General features: G+C 34.8%; 2 protein-coding genes across 2 annotated transcripts; one reads left to right on the plus strand and one right to left on the minus strand.

Moving 5' to 3' along the window:
• Nucleotides 1-8,794: 8,794 nt before the first annotated feature.
• Nucleotides 8,795-14,210, plus strand: LOC142640747 (cytochrome b6-f complex iron-sulfur subunit, chloroplastic). Its single transcript, XM_075814985.1, has 5 exons — nucleotides 8,795-9,033; nucleotides 9,152-9,393; nucleotides 12,020-12,137; nucleotides 13,443-13,625; nucleotides 13,898-14,210. Exons 1-5 carry the CDS (start codon nucleotides 8,995-8,997, stop codon nucleotides 14,003-14,005), a joined length of 690 nt encoding a protein of 229 aa, XP_075671100.1. The 5' UTR covers nucleotides 8,795-8,994; the 3' UTR covers nucleotides 14,006-14,210.
• A 2,978-nt stretch (nucleotides 14,211-17,188) lies between these two features.
• Nucleotides 17,189-18,913, minus strand: LOC142639090 (tryptophan decarboxylase TDC2-like). The gene has a single exon (XM_075813192.1). It carries the CDS (start codon nucleotides 18,878-18,880, stop codon nucleotides 17,366-17,368), a length of 1,515 nt encoding a protein of 504 aa, XP_075669307.1. The 5' UTR covers nucleotides 18,881-18,913; the 3' UTR covers nucleotides 17,189-17,365.
• Nucleotides 18,914-19,157: the final 244 nt, after the last annotated feature.

Here is a 19,157-nt window from a genome sequence, read left to right on the forward strand (position 1 = left end):
TAGATGTAATTTAAAAGTCTTGAATCACATCCTATAGGATTTCTTTTATAGCTTGGCTTAGGAGGCACGAAACCCTAGAAACTTAAACAGTTAAATGGGCTCAAAAACTGAAATTTGATACGATTGTTGATTGAGTGACTTCAATTCTTGATAGAATGAAAGTATTAAATCTTGATTTATCAAGTATATATCGAAACGGTGTTAAGAACACAAAAACATTAGTGTTCATTTCGTAGTCTTGAGCATCAATCTTGAATTTGAAATCAACTCAAAACACACTCACAAGACTTACACTTGATCACATGAAAACGCTCACAAGACTTACATTTGATCACAATGTTCATGGTTTTCCAACCTACCACTGTGGACTCAACAATATTGAACAATATGATGTGGTCATGCAATAATACAAGAGCAAAATTGCCACTTCCAGTTTTCCACACATGCACCTCTATCAAGCCAGCTCCAAAAACAATGAAATCACAAAATTTTCTAAAACCTAGCCCTCCCTCATCCTTCGGTTTACACAGGATACTCCATTCCAAAGTAGTGAGGTAGTGCTTCATTCTTTCAATTGATTTTGATTTCCACCAAAAGTGTTTCAAAATTGAATCTATGCTTTCACTAAAGCTTTTAGGAAATAGTAGCACTGACATTGTATAAGAGGTATTGGCTAATGCTACTAACTTGATTAGAGTGTCTCTTCCCATTCAAGATTGACTCTTGCACTTCCAATTTGCTAGGTGTATTTGTAAATTGTGACTCTAAATTTGTTGGATCTAAAAATTTGTGTACTAATTATATGCTTACTATGAGCTTCCTTTCTCCTCTTCTTTTTTAGTTACTTAATCTCAATAAGGGTTAGTTCTTGATGTTAATGTATGTTTGTTTGTTTAAACCCCTTAAAACAGATTGTTTAACCTTATATATTAGCCAAGTGATTACTTAGGTTAATTACTTAGATCTAGATTAAAAAATAACAAATCATATCATGCAAAGTAGCGGAAAGTAAAAAACACCACGATATGATGACCTAGGAAAACCAATGAGACCAGCAATTTCAAGGTAAAAACCTGGGGAGTATTTGACATAGCTATTTTCAAGGTAAAGAAAATCTAGTATAAGAGAATCGGAATTTTTACAATTAGATTTAACCCTTAATCTATTGCTACCTCCAGCAGTAACTTACTGACATGACCACGTGCAAGTTTCGAATCCATGGACTCCTTCTTTTCTTAGACTTACTGCAACACAAGCACCCACGCTTGTGACTTTGAGATCCCACTCAAAGATTTCAGATCAGCTTCAGTTGTTGATCTTTGTAGCAGCAAGTAGGTTCTACCAATGCTTGATTGTAGATCTTGCTTCAGTAGACGATTGTGTAGTTAGATAATATAACACATCTCAGATTTCAAAAGGAGTAGCTCATAAGTCTTCCAAAAGTCTTCAAAATGTAGCTAGGGTTTCCCTTTTATATGTGGACAAGTTAGATTGAAACCCTAGATATTTTCGCGGGCTTGTACCTTATTTCAAAATTTTGCAAAATCTAATTTCTACAATTTTTGATTGGTCAAATTTGTTTTTTGATCGATTAAGCTTGACAGATTCTCAACTTTCTTTTCTACAGTTAGTTTGAACTTAAAGCTTGAAACAGACATCTTTAAGCAATGCCTAACACATAGACTAGACATCTTTTGTTCTCGGTTTGTCAACACATACAAAATAGAATTCTAAACTTTTAATCCTAAATCTTTAGAACCTAACAATGTAATCAATGGAAAATCTATGATTCTAGACCAAAATTAAAGAAGAAAACAATGAGGATTAAGAACAAAATAGATGTCATGCCTCAAACGTTTAAACAATTTTCTTGCCATCAACAAGAATTTTTTTTAAATATATTTTATTTATTGATTTTGCATACACTTCAGATTCAAAGTTAGAACCCCTTAAAAGTTACTAGGGCTTTTGAGTAAAGTTGTGGTGCGCCTTTATGTTAGAACTATTTTTCTTCTCTCTTATGTGTGTGTGTTTGTTTTTCAAAAAAAAAAAAAAAAAAAAAAATCCCCCATATGTACACAAAAGAAAAAAAGAAAAAGACTACTTCGCCAAGATTTGTGACTAGTTTTATAATAATTGGAAGCATTTGACTTTTTTACACTCCATCCAATGTTTACATTTTAATTTTGAGAAACCCATCCAATGATTTCATGATAACTCTTTTTTCTCCATATTAACATTGTACTTTTCTTTTTCTTTTTCTTTTTTTTTTTAAATTTTTTAATTTGGCTTTTAACTTTTATGAGTTATAAAGAATATTAAAGTATCATGGATTTTGAGTTGTGTTTATAGTGTGCTTTTGTGTTAAAACTTCTTTCTCTCTCTCTTGTGTGTGTGCTTATTTCTATATAAAAAAAAAAGTATTAAAGTGTTAAATTTTATTTTACGAAAATTATAACTCACCATTCTATTAAACTAAATGAACCTCATGTTCTCCCTTGAAAAAAAAAAAAAAAAAGTAACCTCACGTTAAACAAATTTAGAATTAACCTTAATGGGCCCTATTCTCATATGGGTCTATCCTTGCCAAGATGCTCAATCCTCAAGAGGAGATAGCCTAGGTCCATCTATCTTACTATTTCTTCTCATGTTTGGCTAATGAATTATCCATAGAGAAAGTCTAGGGATCCGTTCCACTTATTTTGCTGAAACTGAAAATTTTTTGTTGAAAGTACTATAGATAAATGTAAAATTTAGCTGAAATAATACAATGAGACTCATGAATAGTATCAAAAAGTGCAGTGAGACCCATAAATAATAGCAAAAATAAGATAAATAGTAAAATAAGTTGGCAAAAATAATCTTAACTAAACGAACACTAAAGACACAAAAGTTTTGATAAAATAATACACTTGTCGATGTGACATATTAGTAGTGGTAAATAATAAAAAATGATGTTAGTATAGGCCCAAATTAGAATCGGTGAAAGCTTGCCAATTCAATAAGTGTAAAAAAATTGACAAATATTTTGTGTATATACTTATTCAAAAATATAAAAAATCGATACTTCACTTTTCATTAAATGAGCTTTAAAATTCATCTTATCATGTCTGAAAACATAATAGATATGGAATCTACAACAAAGTCAACATCAACAAATTTGGAAAGGTACTGATATGGAAGCTACTGCAGAATCCGCTCCAATAGATTTGGAAAGCTTCTAAATCAACTCTTTCATAATTCTTTGCATCATATCTTCCACAATTCCAGCCTCTATCAATAGAATATAACAGCTACTGTGTATTAAATTCTCACTGATTCAACATGTATTTCACCCACTGATTCAACATGTATTTCACCTATATATGTAAATACAAAATCTCTCTCTAACTTATCTTGAGATAGATTTTCTCAATTTGTCTTTATGGTATTAGAGCTAAAGGTGAGATAGAGAGATTTTTTTTTCCTTTGCTTTATTCACAGCCATAACATGTCTTCCACCTCAAATTCCTCTTTGTCTTCAACTCAATCTAAAGAATACCCTTACCCTGTGACACAAAATGTCGCTAATTTTGTGTCACTCAAACTTTCATCCACAAACTTTCTTCTTTGGAAGACACAAATGTTAAACATCCTTGAAAGCTATAATCTTCAGGGCTTCATCACAGGTGAGGCAAAGCCACCATCCCAGTTTGTTACTACTGAGGAATCCGACTTACAGTCAGAGAGTCTCAATCCCAGCTTTATAAAATGGTGAAAGACTGATCGCCTAGTAAAGGGATGGCTAACAACCACCCTCTCAGAAGAAGTGCTTGGCATTGTAGTAGGTCTTGATACTGCTGTCGAGGTCTGGAATGCATTAGTCCATGCCTTTGCCTGTATTTCTTCAGATTGAAGCCTTGCACTCAAGTAGCGGCTCACCTCTATGAATCAAGGTACTAACACCTTAGCAGAATATCTAAGTAGATTTAAGGTTGTTTGTGACGACCTTCTTGCCATAGGAAAACCTGTACCAGACCATAAGAAGTCATGGTGGCTCCTTAATGGTCTTGACAAAGGTTATGAGATGTTCACTACCATGAAGCTTCGGTCACCAATCCTACCTTACACAAAGATTGTTACTCTATTGGAGAGTCACTCCGAGAGGCATCAGTTGGACACACAACCTACACCTCAAATGGCCTTCCATGGCCAACGTGCAAACAAAAAAAAGAAAAACAATGTGGGGGGGGGGGAAGCTCCTTCAAATCCGAAGAACATGGTTTTTCTCAAGGAAACTCATCTAGTTCAAGGAAACCAAATCAACCAGATGCATAATTTCAAAGTGCAAATAATCCTTTCAAATCCAACAATAAGGATGAAGTTCCTATATGTCAAATATGCAACAAACGAAATCACACAGCCCTCAAAATATTTCAACCTTTCAATCATTCCTTTACACCAAAAACATACCACAAGCACTTGCTGCCATTACCATTGCTGACAGCCAGGACTCTGAGGGTTCAAGGACATTGATGGTACTGACCACATCACAAGAAACCTAGGTAATCTCCATTCTTTGACACCTTATATGGAAGGAGTAATGGTTGGAAATGGAGATGTCTTACAGATCACTCATATTGGACAAGCAAACATTAAGTTTGGTAACAATTCTCTACAACTTAATAATGTGCTATTAGTTCCTGATATAAAGAAAGATTTAATATCTGTAAGTAAACTTACATCTGACCTTCCACTTAAATTTGAATTTGATGGAGATGGTTTTGTGATCAAGGACAAGTCAACCAATAGAATAGTAGCAAGGGGAACTAAGAAGGATGGGTTGTATGCACTTGCTGGAGAGTCAAAGGATGGTTTCAATACAACAATATTCTTTTCTTCTTGATTCAGATGTGTCGACAATGAATGTTGGCATCAACGCTTGGGTCATCCACATCAAAGGGTTGTAGATCATCTTCATATTAAGAAATTTATCTCTCTTGATCTTAAAAATAAGTTCTCTGCCATATGTACTAGTTATCAAATGGGAAAGTCATGTAGACTTCCTTTCTTATCTGTTGAACATGAAATAAAAACCCCATTCCATAAGATTCATTGTGATCTATGGGGACCAGCCCCAATGAGGTCTAAAGAACAATTTCGATTTTATGCAATTTTTATTGATGACTATACACATTTCACTTGGTTCTATCCTATGCGCAAGAAATCTAATTTAATTGATTGCTTTGAACATTTTCATAAGTATATAAGTTGTCAGTTCAATGCCAATATTCATATTTTCCAAAGTGATGAGGGAGGAGAAATTAGCTACTCTTGGCATTCATCATCAGTCTGCTTGTCCAAAAACACTTGAGCAAAATGGTATTGCTGAACATAAGCATCAAAAGATCATATCATTAGGCCTCACAATTATGTTCCATACACACTTACCACTTATGTTTTGGACTGAGTGTTTTTCCACTGCAGTGTACTTGATCAATCGTTTACCTTCACCAACACTTGGTATGGACTCTTCATTCTCAAAGCTTTATGGCAAACAACCTGATTATTCATCACTTCGTGTGTTAGGTTGTAAATGCTTCCCATATCTTGGAGATTATAAGAGCAACAAACTATAACCCAAGTCTCTCCTTTGTGTATTCATTGGATATAGCACCAAGCATAAAGGCTACAATTGCTTTTAGCCACCCACTGGCTAAATTTACATCTCTCGCCATGTTGTGTTTGATGAGAAGATCTTACCATTCTCCACACCAACACAACTATATGACAGTAATCCAATTGAAGGGGAACTTAATACCTTTTCAAATTGGGAGGCATCTTCATTACCAATATAATTGACTAATGCTCTTCCTATTTCAGGTTTTGCACCACCAACCGTTTCTCACATGGACCGTCACCAAGACTCAATTGAAACACCTCATGTTCAGCCCCTTACAACTAAAGCTGAATCAAATCAACCAAGCTTGGTTCCACCCTCTACCAGCACTACATCTTGCTTTGTTTCTCCTCTTATAGAACAAAGCAACAAGCTAGAATTATATGTTCTAGTTCCAAATGGCCATTCCATGGTGACTCGCTCCAAACGAGGGATTCAATGTCCCAATCCCAAGTATTTTGGCCTCAACACAATACAAGTTCCACCCATCATACCTACTAAACCAAGGTCAATTACATCTGCCAAGAAAGTCCCTGGCCGGTCTGCTGCAATGTATGAAGAACGTGCTGCCTTGCACACCAATCATACATGGACTTTAGTACCCCATCGCCTCAATATGAATGTCATTGGGTGTAAATGGGTATACAAAGCTAAATTGACAGTAGATGGCTCCCTTGAACGTCTCAAAGCAAGGCTGGTAGCTAAGGGGTTTAACCAAGTTTATGGTATTGATTTCTCAGAAACTCTCTCCTGTAATCAAACCTGCTAGCATTTGCCTTGTTCTCACAGTGGCAGTTGTCAAAGGTTGGAATATTAGGCAACTTGATGTCAAAAACGCATTTCTTCATGGTTCTCTTTCCTCACTAGTTTAGATGCATCAACCTCCAGGATATATTGATCCTAAATATCCAACTCATGTTTGCCAACTTAGTCGTGCTTTGTATGGACTTAAACAAGCTCCTCAAGCTTGGTTTGATTAACTTGGTACATTTCTCCTTAACCTTGGATTTTATTCCAGCATCTCTTATCCCAGCATGTTCATTTGTCACTCACAACATGGTGTCCTTATATTACTCCTCTATGTTGATGATATGGTGATCATTGGTAATGATGCCAACCACATCAATTGGCTTATTACTAAACTTGGTCAGGAATTCTCTATCAAAGACATGGGGCTCCTTCACCATTTCCTAAATATTGAAGTTCACCATTGTCAGCATGGCCTCTTTCTTTGCCAACACTGATATGCTGAGGAAATTCTTAGTCGTGCCTCTATGAAGTCGTGCAAACCAATCTCTACTCCCATGCCTGAAAAAGAATGATACTTATCAGCTACTATGGAGCTATATCCTGATCCATCTTACTACAGAAGCATAGTGGGAGCCCTTCAGTACTTAACATTCACTAGACCAGACCTTTCCTATAGTGTCAACTTTGCCTGCCAATTCATGCATGCTCCTACTATGGGTCACTGCAAGATGGTCAAACGCATTCTTCACTATGTTCGTGGCACCACTACCCTTGGGATAAACATTCATAAATCAAGCACCCTTGACTTGTATGGATTCTCTGATGCAGATTGTGCCGGCTGCCTAATCACTAGGCGATCCACAACTGGTTTTTGTACCTTTCTACGTGGAAATTGCATTTCTTGGAGTGCCAAGAAACAGTCCACAGTAGCCCGCTTAAGTGCTGAAGTTGAATATTGAGCTATGGCCTCCACTGCAGCAGAATTAACTTGGCTATCCTTCACTCTTCGTGGTCTTGGTATCCCATTGCCATGCCCTCCTATCTTACATTATGATAATCTCAGTGCATTATACATGACTGAATCTTGTCTTCCATGGTCGAACAAAGCACATTGAATTAAATTATCACTACGTATGTGAAAGAGTGGCCCTTGGCGCTCTTGAAACTCGCTTCGCTCCTTCCAAACACCAATTGGTAGACATTTTCACCAAGCCAACATCCAAGGCATTATTCCTTGATTCAAGACTTAAACTGGGCCTTGTGTTTGACCCTCGATACAGTTTGCGGGGGAGTGAAAACATAACAGATATGAAATCTACAACAAAGTCAACATCAGCAGATTTGGAAAGGTACTGATATGGAAGCTACTGTAGAATTTGCTCCAACATATTTGGAAAGCTTCTGAATCAACTCCTTCATAATTCTTTGCATCATATCTCCCACAATTCTAGCCTCTGACAATGGAATATACCAGCTACTGTGTATTAAATTCCCATTGATTCAGCATGTATTTCACCCACTGATTCAGCATGTATTTCACCTATATATGTAAATACAAAATCTCTCTCTTACTCATCTTGAGATAGAGTTTCTCAATTTGTCTTTAATGTCAAGGGTATCCTAACCTAGTAAAATAACATGCTCTACTTTAGTAGAAGAACCAAGTTCAAATCTTTTTTTTTTTTTTTTTTTTTCTTGTTGTAGTAATTATTGAATTATGTTTTTTTTTTTATATAAAAAAATCACCTCACAATGTGTCTATAGTTTGTGGGATGTGAAAGTGTTATATATATATTTGATAATTTGTACAATAAGTGGGGTAAGAGATTCGAATCCTAATTCTTCTTTAAAGAGCATTCCTTGCGAGGAATGCAAAATTACCTTGTAGCAAATAAAATACCAAAAGATGCCCCCATTAGTTTGTGTTTGATTGTAGCAAACAATATGCATATTATTGTAGCATGGTGTAAAACATATTTTCATTGATTTTTTATTCTCTCTCTTGTTTTGGTTATATTGGGTTTGTTACTATTGCTTTTTTTTTTTTGGGGGAGGTTGCTATTGCTGCAAGTGGTGTAATATATTATGTTATTATGATTTAGTGTAAAATATAAAATGGGATCTATGGTATGTTGCTTTATGTGGTGATATAAAATAAATAATGTGGGTTTTGGTAGTGTACAAAAATGCATTTTTTTTTTTAAAGAATCTCATGGAAATGCTCTAAGGGAGATCAAATGATACCACTAAATAGGCTCTTGACCAATTTTTTTTTTCTCTGTAAGTATCATGTATAAATTCACAATTATCTTAGATTAGTTTGTTTGTTTGCTCCCTTTTATTTTTGGATAGACATCTTATGATTAGTTTTGAACTTGGGTATATAGGAATAAGCCCAAATTGTCTATACGCCTTAAGCCCACTTGAGAGAGAAAGAAGATAGCCGAAACTTGTGGCTGTGTGGCAGCATATTGTCTATACGCCTTATCCACTGGCTGTTGTGGTCGTTATAACTTCAAATATAGTGATAATACATTCTCTGACATTTGCTTCCCTCTTCACAGTACCACCAAGAATTCTCCACCATGGCTTCCTCCATTGTGTACCCAGCAATACCTTCAGAGGTAAGTTTCATCGATATCATCTAAGACTATGTTTAATTTCTTCGTTCATAATGTAGTCCTCAAGTTGCCAAATGCCAAACCTTTGTTTGGAACTTAACATGGTGTTGTTTTTTATCAGCTATGCTCTAGAAAGAGTGCAATTTTCTCTTCCTCAAATGCACTTCTTGTCAAGCCCACAAGGACCCAGATGGTGGGGAAGGGCAAGGGAGTGAGAATCACTTGCCAAGCCACAAGTATTGCCGATGATCGAGTTCCTGACATGGCTAAGAGGGAGACCTTGAATCTGCTTCTTCTAGGTGCTCTTTCGCTTCCGACTGCAGGCATGTTGATTCCTTATGCTACTTTCTTTGCTCCACCTGGGTTAGTCTTGCCCTCTTCCATATTCTTTTTTCTTTGTTATTTACTTTCCCCATTAATTTCTTTAAATAATCGATTACTTTATTTTTATTGCTGATTAGAATATGGTTGGCTAGCTGCTATGTGATTTTAATTAAAGTTATTTATATAGTCTAAAAATCGAATGCATTTTTTATCCTACAATAAATCGCCTGTGGTCTTTATTTCTTTCCATAGAAAAGATTTTCATTGAAAATTTCTTAAACCGAAAGCTAAACTTTTTTTCCTCCTTCCCCCAAATCTAACTAAATGAAACATTATATTTTATTTCTCCAAAGCTTAAACGGTCAGAAAATGATTAATTCAATCATTTAATCTTAATTCTAATTATCCTTCTCATCTCATGTGTTAGTCTAAACTTTCATTTAATAAGTGGAGTTATCTATGACTTTCAACTTTTTAAATGGGAAATGGAAAAGGAGACAAGGTTCAGGACCAGTGGCAGTGCCACGTTGGGGGCAGGGGGTTCAAATGAACTCCCTGACCTGAAGAAAATGAAAAAAATTAAACATAATATTTTAAAAAAAATTTCTTTTGAGCCCCTAAAATTAAAATTTGACCACCTTAACACTAAAAACTGATAAAAAAGATGGGAAGATCCAACAATAAATTAAAAGATGCGTGGCTACACGATAAGAGGAGAAAAACAAGAAGAGGAAGTAGAAGATAACAGAAATTCACAAGCGGGTAGCGGAAGCTTAATAGTTTGTTTGAATAGAGGGAGAGTAGAGTAGAGGGAATGAGAGTCAGTTAAATTAACTTGTTTAGATTTTTTTAAGGGAGGAGGGGGAGGGATTTGGAGGGTTCTAGTTGCTTCCAACCCCTCATTTTTAATTTCCTAAATTGAGAGATTTGGAGAAAAAGTAGAGCATAGAAATGCTTGACCAAATGAATTACCAAATTTATTCTTACCATATTAACAAAATTACAAACTATGATTAGCCTTATTATTCCCCTCACTCTTACTTAATTTTAAAACATCTAAACAAGGTGGAGAATAACCATTCCCCTCTATTCTCTCCCCACTACTCTCTTCCCCTCTACTCCCTATCTACTCTCCTCTCCCTCCAGACTTCCATACATAGCATAAGTCTGAAATTTTATCCTTCATCGTCTACACCTAAAACTTTGAGAAGGGAAACTGAAAAGTGAGATAGGTTATGAGATTTGGAAATAAAAAAATAGTAGTAATAAAGGTGATATTCCGTGAGTAGGTGGTGGGAGTGGGGTTTAAGGATTTTTTTTTCCCTAATAAGGACTGGAGTTTAAGGTTTAAAGGAAGCTTCCTTGAAGCTTCATAACTTACAAATATCCCTACATGTTTTTTTATTTAAAGAAAATACCAAATTTGATTTTTTTTTTTAATAACCAATTTAATCATTTTATATTATTATGAATTTTATTTAAAAAATTACGTTCAGTTCATTAATTTAATTTGCAAATAATATCTTAATAATAAAGATATAAGTAGTAATATTTATATTTGAGAAAGGTAAACAAATCTTTTTTTTTTTTTTGATACAAGGCAAATGACAATAGGGTATGATAGAGTAACTAGTAAGGAGTGAAGACATTATTTTTGATTGAATTGTTGAGTTTAGTCCTTAATAGTCTAATAATATAGACCCCCCCCCCCCCAAAAAAAAAAAAATCTTTTAATAGTTAATACAAACATCATGACAAGATATGTACAAAAGAAATGGAACCTTAAATTTTCTAGGTGGTATTTTGACTTGAAACAACAACGATAAGATTCACGTATGATTACAAAAATTTTAAGGTAGCGAGGCAAATTTTCAGTAAATTTTACAATATTGATTAAGAATGAATTTAAAGGCTGTTGCTTTTAAAAAATTTACTTTGTATGATAGTTGAATACTCTAATGTCTAAACTCACCTTTTTAAAGGACACATCAAAAAATTTTGAATGAGCAATCATCTCCTTATCTGGGAGGAAAAGAAAATGAAGATTGATGATCACGATTGGCACATTAGAATGCAGATACGTAGTATATAAATATTTCTCCCCAATTATGCTCATATAATCATCTGTCTTCATTAAGAAGGTATATTAAGGGGAGCAATAACTTCGTTGGTATAAATGGCTGATAAAAGTAGTGTTTTTCCCAAAGAACAAGATAATAAGTAAGTCTAGACCTATATTCGCAAGTTACTGGAAGATCCATCTCTACAGTGGCTTCGAGTTATATTTTGACATCCTTTTGAGGCCAAAGAGATGAAACATAGCATTGTGAACATAATCTCTTTTTTATTTTTTATTTTCTATTTGAAGTCAGCATAATCTCATTGATTTGCTTGAAATGTGATGGAAAGTTGTCTTCTACAAAATGGAGTTCCTTATTATTATCTTAACTCTATTGTCACTATATGAACATTGCCTCTGCCTCTAAATCCAACTCTTTGCAGCTAAGTTCTAAAATTGCACCGGCATCATGCCTAATGCTCATTGTATTTGGCATTAATTTGCTGATAGTTATGTTTGTTATCATCAAGATACCAATTTTTTGTTCAAGTTGGAGTCTGAGTTTTCTAATCTCTCTTCTTATGCTTAATTGGAAAACAATTACAGGTCAGGAGGTGCTGGTGGTGGTACCATTGCAAAGGATGCCATTGGCAATGATATCATTGCAGCTGAATGGGTCAAAACCCATGGCCCAGGGGACCGGACCCTTTCACAAGGACTAAAGGTACTGATATATCACACTAGTCACCACTGAAACTATTTGCCATAAACATGGATTCAGAAAGTTTTTATTAATATGTTTTCAAAGGAAGGAGCATTGAATACGCACGATTGAAATTTTACACGGAAGGCATGTTTGGGCACCCTATGACTCACAACATGCTGTCAAAATAAGATGTTGGAGTAAGAATATAATAAAATATGTGAAAAGCAATCCATAGAAAGGCAGAGACACTAAGGATATGCTAGGGCTTAAAATATGTGACAAACAGGGACTCTTTTAAATGTAGTCATGAAGGATATGCTAGGAATTTAAGATCATGATAGAGCAGCTGTTATGAGATTAACTTGGTTTGACTTGATAACCTACATTCGTAAGCCCTAACAACTAAATTTTTACTATATTAACTATATTATTGCAATGAGTTCATTTGAGAGTATATAGAATGCTATCAACCCTAAACTAATTATTGACTAGTCCTAGATTGTATATATACAATACAAAGTATTGTTGTTAAAGCGGAAGCAAAGATTTCCAAAACAAATAATAAGAAATAAAAAGAAAATATTGACATAAATATACACGATACAACATCAAGAATTTACGTGGTTTGACTTTTGGCTTATGCTCATAGGTGGTGGAAAAGAAATTTCACTAACAAATTTACAGAATTCAAAATGGTGTAAAAGCATGCTCAAAAAGCCTAAGCACGAATACACCCAAAATCTCTCTCACACATATATACTAAGTTCTCTCTCTCAAATACAAAGTTTAGGGCTAAATACAAAGTTTGGGATGCACTTAAAATAAAGAAAATTTATCTTTTATTTGGAATTGTTGCACAGTGTCTTCCACAAAACCCCTTCAAAGTTCAAAGAGGAGTATCACTCTCACAATTTGTCACACCATATCTCTCTCTTGCCAAAGCACCTGTACATACAAATTTTGTGTTTTTTTTGTTGTCACAAACATCACCGTTGCAGTCTCAATTTGTTTGTGAGAGAAATTGGTTTTTCATCGCATTTAATATAGGCGTGAAACAAAAGCCACGCATAAGAAAGGAAAAAGGATGCATGCATTAACGAAGCCTTGAAAATTCAAATCAAACATCTCACAAGTAATACTCTCTAATAGTACATATTGTACTAGCTAGTATAATAAACCTAGACCAAAGTCAGTGGGTTTTAAGCAAGATGTCTTTCAAACGTGCTGTATACATCGTCAATAATAGATTATAGCACATTTCAACTTTAGACTCATGTACAGTTATAGAAAAAGCAGTATGGATTTTTCACTTTTGATTTCCAGGGAGATCCAACCTACCTTGTTGTGGAGAAAGACAGAACTCTGGCAACGTATGGAATTAATGCTGTCTGCACGCACCTTGGGTGTGTTGTGCCATGGAACTCAGCTGAGAAAAAATTCATCTGCCCTTGTCATGGATCTCAGTACAATGATCAAGGGAGAGTTGTTAGAGGACCTGCACCTCTGGTAATTGAAACATAACTTTACCCTTTCTTGCTTATTCAATTTCTTCTAGTTCTAGATGACATTGCATGTAAAAGTACCATTAATAAAATGACTTATTTAAATGACCTCTATGTTGAAATGGTATATGTTTGAGAAATTTAGCCATCTGAATTCCCTTGTGATTACCAAAAATTTTAGTTCCTTGAACATCTGAAACATATGAAGCATGCGGATGTATAACTTTCCTTTGCATATTTATTGACTTTTTTTTTTTGGGGTACTTGTTGGAACAGTCTTTGGCATTGGCTCATGCAGATGTGGATCCTGATAATGGAAAGGTTGTGTTTGTACCATGGGTCGAAACAGATTTCAGGACTGGTGAAAATCCATGGTGGTCTTGATTCTCTTCTCAGCTCGTCCCTCCATCATATATCCTAAGTTGAAATGGGTAATTAATCATAATGTTATGCACCATTGCTTAAGCATACTGTAACATTGATTTGAAAAGTTTGTAATTTTAGCACGAAGGGTTGTATTGTAAAATGAAACAAAAGATTTTGATTCTGTCACCGTAATTATCTGATATTGACAGCGTCTTTTGGTCTATTGCTTGCATCTTATTGCGTTAATTATTTGTATCTTGTACGTATATAGTTCCCACAAGAAACAAAATATGTTTGTTTTTTAAAAATAACATTGATTCTATAAGGGTTTCTTTAATCCACAATGATAAAGACTAGAATTCACTAGAATAATATTGGAGAAAACTCTCAATTAAGTTTTATTGATTGAAAAACTTAATTGTTTTGTAGGCTACCATGCGTTTTTAAATAGAAATCATAAGGCTACTTGGAGATGCTTAGAAAACACTAAAGCATTTCTAAAAAGACTAGGAAAATATCTAAAAACTCTAATTTGCACTAAAGTAAGAATTTGGTGGCAAAATAGGAAAAATTACCAAAAATGAAAAAGAATTTGATATAATTGCAAAATCAAATCTGTTGTATCAAGGAGACGTCTTAAAAATTAAAATATAATAGACATTATTCTGAATTTTAAATTAAAAGTTAAAACAATAAAAATAAAAATTGCTAAAAATGGCAAAAATGAAGATTTTAGAGATTTAATAAAGAAATTTGCCTACAAAGTGACTTTGGTTGTGACTGAAGGCAATGATTTTTTCTCTTAGTGCCGTTTCATATGATATCGCTAATTTTCACAGAAGACCATCGTTATCATCAATGATCTCTATTAGCACTTTTCTGTTTCCTAGATTTTTTGCGCACTGATTTTTTTATGGTTTTTCTACTCGGACAAAGTATGTGCTGTTCATTCTACATCATTATATGTTCACTGTGTCCTTTTCTTGGGCTTGATTTGCTTATGTAAGTTGCCCACAAAAACACAGGAACCAAGCCAGTCGTTAAGCAGATAAAAAGCCTTCCCAAAAAAAAAAAAAAAAATCAACGAAGGAGCAATCAGAACTAAATTATATATTCCAAAACAAATTACGTCGATATCTATGTATCTCCGAATTCCTAACTTTTTTGTTTGTATATGCTTTGCTATTAAGTTAGGATATCTCCACATTTGAGTGAGATGGTAGACAAAAGGATTAGTCTCAGCTTCTCACCATCTAATCATTCAAATTAAATGAAGTTGTTCCACACTCCCAAAGTCAATTAGAAGTTTTCTTAACCAAAAAAAAAAAAAAAGAGGGGCTGTGGCGACTTCAGAATTTTTTTTAAGAAAGTCAGTAGTAGTGAAATTAAAAATTTGTCATAGGGACAAGTAAAAAAAATAAAATAATTAATTTTTTTTATATGTACAACTTCCGTACTATATACATTATACAATAATCTAAAATAGTATTTTAAATATAATTTAGTAAAAATATCAGTAAGACAATAACCATTGAATGCATAAATAAATATAATTAAATAACTAATCATACATGTGGTTAGTCTTTTGGAGTTAGACTAATTGTAAATGCGAAACTAAGAAAAAAAAAAAAGTAACTAATATAAGTTTTTATTTTTAAAGTGTATAATTTCCTAACTATACACGAGGTCAATCTCTTAGAATTGGAGAAAGCACTAAAAGACTTACTAGATTTGGAAATCTATAGAGCATTTATCAATCTACTTGATTAAAAAGAGAGAAAAACTAAGAAAACATAGAAGGGAAAAAGAAAGATAGAGAGAACGAGGAGATAATCACAGATATAGATAACGATTTGTTAGTTGTAACAGTAATGTACTTTTTTGTTGATGAAGAAGAAAAGTGTAGGAAAAACAACTTTATTTTCCTATTAATGGAACAGTAAGCCAAAGTCCTGATTTTTTTTAATGAATGAGCAAAAATTTGAAACTTTTTTCTTCTTATAAAATTAAATATTTTCAGAGTGGTGCTATTGACACAACATATTCACAATAAAATCTAGGTGACAAGTTGTTAAAGGTAGGAAAAAAATGATGTTAGTTGTGAGTCCAAATAAAAACTAATTACAACTTGTCACTTACCCTTTATATATATTAAATTATTGTGAAACTAGCGTTAAGATACTCATATTCAAACTAATATCAGCTTCGTTTAAACAAAACTTAGGGTCGGAGGTTCAAAATTTTATTTTAGGGGCTTAAAAAAAGTATTAAAAATTATATATATATATATATATATATATATATATGTATGTATGTATGTATGTATATGTATCCAACCCCTTGGCTTTAAGGTAACGTCACCCCAAGGGGGTCAATTATAGAAGAGCGTGACTACATTGATTTTACTTGCAAGCTCCCTTCATAATTTTTTTTTTTTTACTTGGTAAATAAAAAATGGTTAAGGGGGGCGATTAATATGACTTATCTACTTAGGCGTAATCATAATAGTACCATAACCGCTCCCGAGTAGGACTCTTACACAAATATTGAACCATGTTTAGGCAAATAAGTGCAAGAAGTAGAGATGCGCATAGTGGCATAGAACCTACTGCGGAGAAAATATTAATCGCTTGAAGCCTAAATGTACAAAATATTAATTTTTTGAAGTGAAAATCATTAGATTCTATCGTAACAAAACAATATGATACTCTTTTATTCACATAAATGATGGATCTTATTATGAATTTAATGAATGATTATATTAATTGATGCTTGATTGCACTCATTAAGAAGGAATCAATCCGTTTTCATTATATTAAAAAATGGTCATACTAACCAATGCCCTTAGGGCATTCTCATGAAAATTTTCTTTAAATGAATTATTAACCAATACCCTTAGGGCATTCGTTAGCATTTTTCATTAAGAAATAGCAAAAGCTAATAAAAAATATCTTGTTAATTCATTCTCAAAAAAAGGAGTGTCTTGTTAATTGAATGTTGTGCTACTCTCTAAAAAAGTTGATTAATTATAATAAAAATTTCAATCTTAACTAATGTTCTTAAGCATTCGGTAACCCAACTCTTAAATAGAAAAAAAGTATATTTCATAATTACGTAGGAAGAGTGAGTATTATACTCCGAAAATTTTGAATAATTATTCCTTCAACGTCTTACCAAAATTAACACTTAGCATTTTGATTTTATTTCACAGTTTTTCCAAATCATCAAATGGTATAAGGAAGACCATCATAAATTTTCCGGACGACTTTGACTTTGTCCAACTTGGAGGAAACAAATCAAAGTAACCAACAAATACAGTTGAAATTTAACACACTGTCTCATGTAATTAATGTCCTAACACGTACAGGTACAGGTTTATTAATTATGTATACCCTTAAGAATGGTATCAGCTCCTTCCTTGATCAACTTCCACGCAGCAGCCACGTGGTGATCTTCAGTAAGTGTGGCTCCCACAGCAAACCTCAGGATATAAATACCACCGACTATTGTGTGGGTCATATAAACCCGCCCACTTGAGTTGACCCACTCAAGTAGCTTCCGGTTCAACAACTCGGTATAACCCGACCCGGCCCATGAAAACGGGTTTAACCGAAAACACACTAACCCGAATCGCCTTGGCACGACGATTTCGAACCGTGGATCGGATTTCACGAGCCCCTCGAACGCCTTCGCCATCCGAACATCGGACCGGATATGACTTTGGAGGTTTGCAACGCCATAGCTACGCAATACGAGCCATAATCGGAGCGACTTGAATTTCCGACCCGTACCCACTTGCCAATCCTTAAAATCCACCACAGACTCGGACTCACTTGCTTTGTTTCTCAAATACTCTGGGTTTGTACTCAATGCCTTCACCAATAACCTTGGGCTTTTGACCCACAAACAACAACAATCTAAGTAACTGAGTAGCCACTTATGCGGGCTTAGACTCAATGAATCAACTCCTTCAATCCCATTGAAATATTGCCTAAACTCGGGACAAATACATGCACTGCCACCATAAGCAGCATCAACGTGCATCCACATACCGTACTCACGTGCCACGTCAGCAAGAGGCTCGAGAGGATCAACGGCTGTGGTTGAAGTTGTCCCCACCGTAGCGCAAAGGTAAAGTGGGATCAACCCCGCTGCCACGTCAGCCTCCACAACCTTACGAAGGAATACAGGGGATAGAGAAAAAGCTGCATCAAGGTTTGTGGGGATGGATTTTATGTTACATGGAGTTATACCAGCTAGTTTAGCAGCCTTGGTGAAAGTGGAATGTGTCTGATCTGAGCAATACACAACAAGCTTTCGAATAATTTGGTTGTTGCCGTTTGTAGCTACCGCGCGATCTCTGGCGGCAATGAGAGTGACAAGAATGGCTTCACTAGTGGTGTTTTGAATGACACCGCCACCAGTGCCAGAGAACATGAATGAGTTTGGGAGTTTAAGCATGTTAGCCAACCAATCCATGACTATCATTTCAAGTTCTGTGGCAGCAGGTGAGGCTAGCCAGTTGAAGCCAACAGAGTTGAATGAAGTGCACAACATTTCTCCTATGAAAGCTGCAGTACTCACTGTAGCTGGAAAGAATGCAAAGAAGTTTGGACTTAACCAATGGGTCATGCCAGGGATTATGTTTTTGGTCACGTCTGAGAGAATGGTTTCTAGGGGTTCAGGAAGGTATGGTGCAGTTTGGGGAAGGAGAGTTCTGAGGTAACCAGGTTGGACTTGGCTTAGAACTGGGTAGGTTTCGATTTTTTTGTAGTAGTCAGCTATGAAGTCCACCATTTGGTGAGCTTGTTTTCGAAATTCTTCAGGGTCTAAGGGCTTGAATTCACGTTGGGCTGAGGAAGAGCTATCGGAGCTCAAGTCTAGGCTACCCATTTTGAAGGAGTACAAAGAAGTTGAAGAGGATTAATGGTGGTGAGCAGAATGAGCTGGTTAGAGGGGTTTAAATTAAGGGAGATAGGGAGCATGTGGGACAAATGGGACGGATGGAAATTAGACGGTTTGGTGTTTTTTTTTTGTCAAAACTTACAGTCATTATAACTTTTGATTACAAAAGTAGTTGTGGAGTGGGGGTAAGTACCGGTGCGTAGATGGATTTTTTTTTGGTTGTTGAGATTTTGGTCATTGTATTGGAGTACGTTGGCTTGTCTTT

This window comes from Castanea sativa, chromosome 6 (assembly GCF_040712315.1).
Source record: "Castanea sativa cultivar Marrone di Chiusa Pesio chromosome 6, ASM4071231v1".
Lineage (NCBI taxonomy): Eukaryota > Viridiplantae > Streptophyta > Magnoliopsida > Fagales > Fagaceae > Castanea > Castanea sativa.